The sequence below is a fragment of the Oratosquilla oratoria genome, chromosome 41 (genome assembly GCF_046742065.1).
Source record: "Oratosquilla oratoria isolate Oo_2021 chromosome 41, ASM4674206v1, whole genome shotgun sequence".
NCBI lineage: Eukaryota > Metazoa > Arthropoda > Malacostraca > Stomatopoda > Squillidae > Oratosquilla > Oratosquilla oratoria.
Window position 1 is genome coordinate 12,312,638 of NC_134817.1, and position 10,000 is coordinate 12,322,637.

The 10,000-nt window shown below is 31.5% G+C and overlaps 1 protein-coding gene across 1 annotated transcript in view; it reads right to left on the reverse strand.

The window, feature by feature from the left end:
- LOC143021271 (uncharacterized) overlaps positions 1-10,000 on the reverse strand; it is a 59,036-nt gene that overhangs the window by 10,956 nt on the left and 38,080 nt on the right. Inside the window, exons 17-19 of the mRNA XM_076178674.1 lie at positions 9,443-9,538; positions 8,907-9,018; positions 7,627-7,805 (exon numbers count right to left, since the gene is read on the reverse strand). Coding sequence (XP_076034789.1) covers positions 7,627-7,805; positions 8,907-9,018; positions 9,443-9,538 — 387 coding nt within the window. The remainder of the gene's footprint in view (positions 1-7,626; positions 7,806-8,906; positions 9,019-9,442; positions 9,539-10,000) is intronic.

Sequence of the window (10,000 nt, forward strand, 5' to 3'; positions counted from 1 at the left end):
CCGTTTGTCTGTCCTGACACGCTTTACTCGTCACACTCCTCCTCACCCCCTCCCCCTCCACACTGTATTGACACGAGATCGATGGAGCCCTTTCTGCCACCCACCTTGCCTCAAGTGACATGTACAATCAAAAGTGTAGACATACATTACACACAAACATACACACAGACACACACACACACACACACACACACACACACACACACACACACACACACACACACACACACACACACACGCACACACACACACACACTCATATTATATATATGAGGGAAATACGCTAATGGCAGCGACATCAAACCGATAATTTTTATGACAGTTGCATGCAGGGTTCGAACCCTGCATGCAACTGTCATAAGAATTTTTTTATCGATATATATATATATATATATATATATATATATATATATAAAAATATATCTATATAGACAAATATATAAAAATATATATATATACATATATATATATATATATATATATATATATATATATATATATATACATGTGTGTTTGTGTGTGTGTATGTATGCATGTTTGTGTGTGTGTTTGAGTGTCTGTGTCTGTGTCTGTTTTACTAAGTAACACATACAATTCAACTTAAAGCCAGAGATAGGCAACTAATTTCAATTATTCCTACTACCCTGGTGGTGCAGGACAAGACTAATGCCATCGTGTTCCATGCACGTCACAACCGGCGACTAATTGGAGCGGAACAAACTCTAAAAGCTCTAAGAAACATGGAGGTAAAAACTGAGATTTTTGTGTTAAGGTGGTGAGCAGAATAATAGTGAACATATGAAAAAACGTTAATTGGTTTACGAAAAACATCAAACCTGAAGTACCTAGAAAGGGTAATTTGTTCTCTTGTTCTATCTCAATTTTAAATTTTATAGAAGGTACTAAATTGTTTAAACTAACTGAAAAATTATCCAAGTTGTGAGCAAGTAGCCAAATGCATAGCATGTCATCGACATACCTGTACCAAATAACATTACGTGGAAGAATACAAGACAACAACTCCCTTTCAAAAAATTCCATGTACAAATTACTCAACAGTGGAGACAAGGGATTCCCCATAGCCATACCAAATCTTTGTACATAGAACTTTCCATCAAAAACGAATTTGGAATCAACCACACAGAGTTTAATGAGATTGATAATGACATCGACTGGAAGAGGCAAAGAATGCAGTATAAGTTCTTCTTCTAGGAAGGAAAGAAGGTCAAAAACCGGAACACAGGTAAATAACGAATTAATATCAAAGCTAACTAACTTAAAATCAACAGACATATTAAGATCGTTCAATTTACTAATTAAATCTACATTGTTCCTAATGTGGGAAGTGGAAATGGTCCCAACGAGTGGGCTCAAGACAGAAACAAGCCATTTGGATAATTTATATGAAACACAACCAGTAGAACTGATAATGGGTCTCATTGGATTATCAGGCTTATGGGTTTTAACTAAGCCGTACATATAAGGCATAGAAGGAGAAAAAACAGTTAATTGTTTGATAAGTTGATCATGCCCTTTCAAATAAATTTTGAGTTTCTTATTAAAATCTGCGTTAATTGACTCCAAAGGATTCTTGACAAGTTTTGAATAAGTAACTTCATCCTCTAACAAAAGTTCCATTTTGTCTAAATAATCAACTTTATTCATAATAATGAAACAGTTACTCTTATCAGCTCTAGTTACGTGTAGGTCTTTATCCCGTTTTAAATTTTTGTAAGCCAACAAAAAACGTCTAGGACAGTTAGGGATGGCTGGAGCTAATAATGAATCATAAATAAATCCTTTGCAAATATTAATATCTTGCAAAGGAACATCACCAAATTTTTCCAAATTGCAAAAGCCTTTGGTGACATCTGTAAAATCACTATGTTGGTTATTGGCCGCAAAGCTGAGGCCATAACCTAATGCACACTTCAAATCACTACTTAAAGGTTTGTCCGACAAATTAACCACAAAATCCGGATTGGAATGTTTACACCAATCACTATTTTTGATAAGTAGGGCAAGCTTGTTTTTCAACTTACGGCTGAGGTTACTACACACCCTTCTCATCTTACCATAACAATGATCAAGTAGTACATATTTCCATGGCTGAGGAATGGCTTGATGGAAAATATGTCTTGCCGAACTGCTGATCTTGAAAAGTTCACGGACTTCGAAGGATGTAATGTCAATGTGTTTTTGTAAGATGATCTGATGGAATTCTTCAAAAGGTCTATCACAAATCTTAAGCAAGCGGTTGTTATAAATAGATTTAGGTAAAACTTGTTCCTGTAGACACTCCTTGAAAAACTTAAGCCGAAGTTTCATCTTGTGTGACTTAATAAGAGAAGAGCAAAAACTAGTGACGATAGGAAAAAGTCCAGGAGAATAAACAGCGAATTCGTGTAAGGGGCGCGTGGTATCCATGATGCAACAAAAACACGTGAATAAAGATTTTTGCTAGTAACCACGAGGAAATTAAAGACCAGAATACTGAACGTTTTCGTCTATTAAGACATTTTCAAAGTACATAGTGTCACAACAAAGAATAACTTAAATACAATAGTATAGAAAACAGGAGAGGTCACTCAACGTAAATACCTGTTTAAATTTTCACCCATTTTATTTATTGTTTTTATTTATATTTTTGTTTCTTTGTAAGATAATCCTTACGTATTTACGTTGAGTGACCTCTCCTGTTTTCTATACTATTGTATTTAAGTTATTCTTTGTTGTGACACTATGTACTTTGAAAATGTATACTTATATATACATATGTATGCATATATAAGTATATATATATGTAAATATATATATATATATATACGTATAAATATGGAAATATATATATATATATATATATGTATATACATATATATATATATATATGTATATATATACATATATGTATGTATATATTTACATATATATATCTATATATGTATATATTTTCATATATATATAAATATATATATATATATATATATAAAAATATATATAATACATATATATAAATATATATATATATATATATATATATATATATATGTATATGAATACATAATATATACATATATATATATATATATATACACATATATATGTATATATATATATATAAATACACATATATATATACATATATATATAAATATATATATATATATATATATTTACAGATATACAGATATATATATATATATATATATTTACATATATATATAAATATATATATATATATATATATTTATATATAAATATATATATATATATTTATATAAATATATATATGCATATATATACATATATATTTATATATAAATATATATATATACATATATATATACATTATATATATATATATATATATATATATATATACATATATATATACATATTATATATACATATATATACATATATATACATATTTATATATATATACATATTGTATATACATATATATATACATATTATATATATACATATTATATATATATATATATATATATATATATACATACATATATATATATATATATATATATGTGTATATATATAGAGAGAGAGAGAGAGAGAGAGAGAGACATTGGGACAAATTATATATAAATATATATACACATATATACATATATATATATATACACATATATATACATATATATATATACATATATACATACATATATATATACATATATACATACATATATATACATATATATATACATATATATATATACAAATATATATATACATATATATATACAAATATATATATATACATATATATATACAAATATATATAAACATATATATATACATATACGCATATATATACATATATATACATACATGTATATATACATATATATGTATATACATATATATTACATATATATACATACATATACATATATATATATATATACATATACATATATATATACATACATATTTATATATATATATATATATATATATACATATACATATACATACATATATATATATACATATACATATACATATACATATATATTATATATATATGTATATATATATATACAGTACATATATTTATATATATATATATGTATATATATATATATATATGTGTGTATATATATATATATATATGTGTGTATATATATACATTTTATATATATATGTATATATATATACATATATTTATATATATATACATATATATATATAGGTGTACATGTATATACATATACATATATGTATATAGATATATGTACAGTATATATATACATATATACATATTTGTGTGTGTGTGTGCGCGTCTGCGCGATGGTGTCTACGGAGATAGAAGGTCTGGTAAAAGTTCCAAAGTCACTCATTTATTGCATTGGAGGCCAATCAACGTCAATCCAACCTCGTCGTCACCTAATCGGCTGCCATCCAATCGTAATATCCGCTCCCCTGATTGCTTATCTCTCTCCCAATCTCCTCCGCCCTCCTCCTCCTCCCCACAAATTTTCTAAGATTGTCTGCTTGGGCCCAGTAATTTTTTTTAATGCCAAAAATGTTTTCACTATTCCACACACATATATATATATATAGATATATATATATATATACATATGTATATATATACATATATATATGTAATATATATATATAGGTACCCCCACAAAAAAATTAACCTTTATATTATTGTTGCATATGAAAGACAACTTTATTAGAAACAAAATGATTTTTAAATTTTTGAAAAATAAGGGAGATACGATTTTTTGAATAATTTTCTTAGCCCGCATTTTTGGCTAGACTTTACCATAACAAAGTGTTAGAATTAAGGGTGGTAATTTGTAAAGATTTCGGTAAAGAAATACACATTAACTCTAAACCACTGGTCCAATTTTATTAAAATTCGGAATACTTGGGTTTTATGGATCAACAAATCACATGAGCATGTCAAAAACAATGTGAAACATCTCCATCATACCATATTTGCCTTTTCATGGCAACCATGAAGCTGTCAATGGTGGGTCTCGCTAAACGTCGACCAACGCCGACCAAAACCACACAATGACGGTTTTTGCTCAAATGCATAATTTATATATAAAAAATAGCACATGGTTGCATTATTTGACCTATTTTCTTTAAAATGGATGATTTCCACGTAAAATGATCAAAGAGAAGTTACGTTTTTATCCTCTGGAAAATTATCAGCCGGCAACCAACGCCGACGAAACCCAAACAATGACGGCATTGGTTGCCGGTTGATAATTTTGTAGAGGATAAAAACGTAACTTCTCTTCGATCATTCTACATGGAAATCACACATTTTAAAGAAAATAGGTCAAATAATGCAACCATATGCTATTTTTTATATATAAATTATGCATTTGAGCAAAAACCGTCATTGTGTGATTTTGGTCGTCAATGGTAATAAGTAAACAAAATCGAACGCGAACTGGACGCATCAGATTCATGGGTGATATGGCTACATTCCGGGGCGATAAGCTCAAACATGAAGTGATACACGATATTAAGCTTCTCATGTCTGGGAGAAAATAGGTTGATAAACTTGTTTATGTAACTTAAAATTATGTTTAGTGATTTCTTACCTTAATATTTTTACTCGGAAAACTATGTTGCCAAGTTTGATAACCAAATTTCTGTTTAAATCGCTGAAAATTTGTTTCTATTTCAAGAATTAGCCTTACACTTGCAAAACAACAAGATAATTTTAATATCTTTCGCATGCGATAAGTGCGGGAAGCATTCGAATTGAACTAAATAAACGCTAGTGGGCCACAACATATGGCCATGAAAACAATACATGGTCGACGGTGGCGCCGCGCGTGGATTCGGGGGTACCTAATATATATATATATATATATAATATATATATATTGTTTTCAAGTTGTATGTAGCACAAGAATATGTAGAAGACGAAATAAATCACACACACACACACACACACACACACACACACACACACACACACACACACACACACACACACACACACACAATTATATATATGTACATATATATATATACATATATATACAGTATATACATATATATATATATATATATTATAGTTTTCATGTTGTATGTAGCACAGGAATATATAGAAGACGAAATAAAAGACATAGTTTCACTATTTCAAAAATCAAAATAGCCTAAGAGATTAATTACACAGTCGAAAACGAAGGCGCAAGAAATAAAGGATTGGACAACAAGTAACAAAGAAAAAGAATAAAATAATAAGAACAATATATCAATAATCCCAAATTGTACAGCGGTCTTAAACCTAAGAAAATATATAGAAAAAATAAGTTTAAAATAATCACAAACACAGGACAAAGAATAGTTAAAGTAACAAACATTAGACATTAGACATAAAAAGTTAAAATAGCATTGTGTACAAAATCCCCAGTTCCGGGTGTGATCAATTATACTAATGAGAGAGTAGGCAAGGAATCACAAAAAGGACACAACAATATAAAAACGACTCTAGATCACTCAGAACCAGCAACTCACTTGTAACACGCATAGACAAAACAGGACACTTATCAAATTGGAAAAACATAGAAATAGTACATCAAGGACTCAACAAGAAAGTGAGAAAAGTTATAGAATCTGCTGAAATGAGTAAAAATAATTCTGATAAACAACCGACGAGGATTCATCACATGGTCTCTCCCAGTGGCATCACCAGCAATCAAAGATTGGAGGAGACGAAAAAGAGGGAGGAGCAAACAACACACGTAAAATATATTTAACTGTGTATCTATCCTCTAGATGTAGTTTACCTTGAAAAAGACCAGAGTGTCGAAATGTCGGTAATAAAACTCAAAGCTCTTCTCGTGTTTCCGTTTCCTCTCTGTCCTCAAATATATATATATATATATATATATATATATATATTAGCCTTCACTTGCTGTACGATATGGTTAAGTTGGATAGACTTTATTATAGATCTGGCAGGAATAGGGAAGGAGATGAATTATTTTGCAATAATAAAAAAGATTAACTAATTTCTTGTGAATACCTTATCACAGACAGACAACCAAACTCATGATCAGTATCATGTCAAGTGACAAAACAATTTATTGTCAAAAGTCCAGATATCCTTTTGTAAAGACCACTGGTACGCCCAAAAATGTCCTGTTGTTTCTTTATAGTTACCAAGCCTTATTAGAAATTTTTATTTGCTGGAAAAGGTGCAACAGCGAGCCGCAAAGCTCGTGAAAGTTGTAAGAAACAAATCATACGAAAACCGCTCAAACTATTAAAACCTATTTTCGAAAGAGAGAGAGAGAGAGAGAGAGAGAGAGAGAGAGAGAGAGAGAGAGAGAGAGAGAGAGAGAGAGAGAGAGAGAATCCAAACCTGAGGTTTACCCAACTTGACCACATATGAAGGAACAAACGTTTCCTTTCCTTCTCCCTTTGACAAGCGGGACAGAACTATCTGACCCATAACCTTGGGACATCGATCCCCATAGATACCTCCTCAGAAGCGGTCCTAACCGTTCAACTAGAGAACCTATGGACCGCACCTCTTAACCCAATCTAACATTGGGTCGCTACGTAAGCTCCACACTTCTATCCTTAACCAACCGGTGGCGGTTTGGTAACCCTTACCTCTGGGAGGCACTGATGCCTCTGGCAGTAGTGCCGGACTCCTTTGGCGTTTGTGTGGCACTGAGTGCCATCTGGGAAGTAAGTGTCGAACTCGTTCAGATGGTTCAGGTCCGTCCGAGGGGAGTACCAGGTGCCTTTCTGGGTCTGGCAGAAGATGGCGCAAGCCTGCCACGTTCGACCTGGAAAACCGCAAGAAGAAATTGAAGACCGCAAGAACTTGAAGACCGCAAGAACCCGAAGACCGCAAGAACCCGAAGACAGCAAGAACTCGAAGACTGCAAGAACCCGAAGACAGCAAAAACTCGAAGACCGCAAGAACTTGAAGACTGCAATAACCCGAAGACCGCAAGAACTTGAAGACATCAAGAACCCGACGACCGCAATATCTCGAAGACCGCAATATGGCATTAAAGACAAAGGCAAAAATTGAATACCGCAATGTGACATTAAATATAGCAACTTTATTAAGTACATCCATTAAATATTGAAAACAGCAATGTGACATTAAATACTGCAACTCTATCAAATACAACAATGATACATTGAAAACAGAAATGTGACATTAAATGCAGCAATTTTATTTAGTATAATAATGAGACCTTGATGACCTCAAAAAGGCTTTAAAAACCGTAGTAAATGTTTGAAGATCGCAATAAGAACATGAAGATTGCAATATAAAATTAAAAATCGTATCATGATGAATACAATAATGAGACCTTCAAGGATGCAAGAAGGCCTCAAAAACTGCAATATCATTGAAGGAAACATGAGAGAGAGAGAGAGAGAGAGAGAGATAGAGAGAGAGAGAGAGAGAGAGAGAGAGAGAGAGAGAGAGAGAGAGAGAGAGAGAGAGAGAGAGAGAGAGATAGAGAGAGAGAGAGAGAGAGAGAGAGAGAGAGAGAGAGAGAGAGAGAGCAAAAGAATGGGAAAAAGAGGTTAAGACACTTAAGAGCAAAATAGGCCGAAAGAAAACATAAATAATGAAGAAAGAAACGAGTAAGACAAAAACGTAATAAAAAAATATTATTCTAGAAACCTAATTAGACAAAATTAGATGACCTAAATTCCCTGTGAAACCTTTAATATAGACTGGTGCTCTTGTGGTTAATCTAGAAAAATGTCTTTAATAAGACTACATTAAAATCTACACAAAAATAAAAGAGCATTTCAGAATTTGACCCCATGAATGCCTAACCGTTAAGGGAGTTTCACACTAAACCTATAAACTTAATTAGGATATAATTAGAGGATCCTCTATTTAGAAAATATATTGTGCTTACTTGGGTTATGTGGTGCCTGAGCCCCTACAGCCTTGATGTCAGTCACGATTTTGGAGAATTTTTGGCATTTTTGGGTCGCATAGTCCTTCACAGTCGACCGCTTTGGGCAAAGCTGCACAGGAAAATTAAGAAAAAGATATATATATATATATATATATATATATATATATATATACATATATATATATATATACATATATATATATATATATATATATATATATATATATTTATATATATTATATATATTTATATATATATATATTATATATATATATATATATATGCACATGTACATATATCACGGTTGTTCTGGTATTTGAATTTGATGCCGTTAGTTTCTTGATGACGTCATGTCGACTTGCATATTATCGAACTTTTCTTTCGCTTCCCTTAAAAGAATGACTATAACAGGCGTACAATCAATAAATAAACAAATGAATAAATAAATAAAGAAATTCAAAAATAAATAACGATTACTCTGTAGCAACTTTGGACCGTTCCGAAGTCATTACTGAAGTGCTCCGTGGGCTCACCTTGTCGTCGCTGCAGAGGACGAGGGAAGTGTCCAGGCCTTGGCAACGCTGGAGGGTGTTCTGGGGCTTCGGGTTGTTGCACCTCCGGTGGGAGATCTATGAGGAGGAGACAAGAAACGCTGTGAAACCCAATCTGTACCTAGGAAAACACACACACACACACACACATATATATATATATATATATATATGTATACATATATGTATATATATGTATACACATATATATATGTATATATATAATATTCATCTTAACCATATTAACTAATTTCCATTTAAATTCCTTAAAAACACGATCGAGACTAACAGGACCATGTAGTTAGTTGGAAGCATATTCGGAAACTGAAACGCTATCAGGCTGGGGACTCGAAACTAGTCAATACGTAACAAATGAACAGTGACTTACCCAACTCATCCCTCAAGAGAGATACAAGTTAAGCACAGTTTCTTATATATGTATACACAAACTTTATACTCAATCCATCCCCATCATGATTAGACGATGGTAATATGTACACAAGTTGGATTTCAACTGATTATTCACATGGTCGGTGAAAT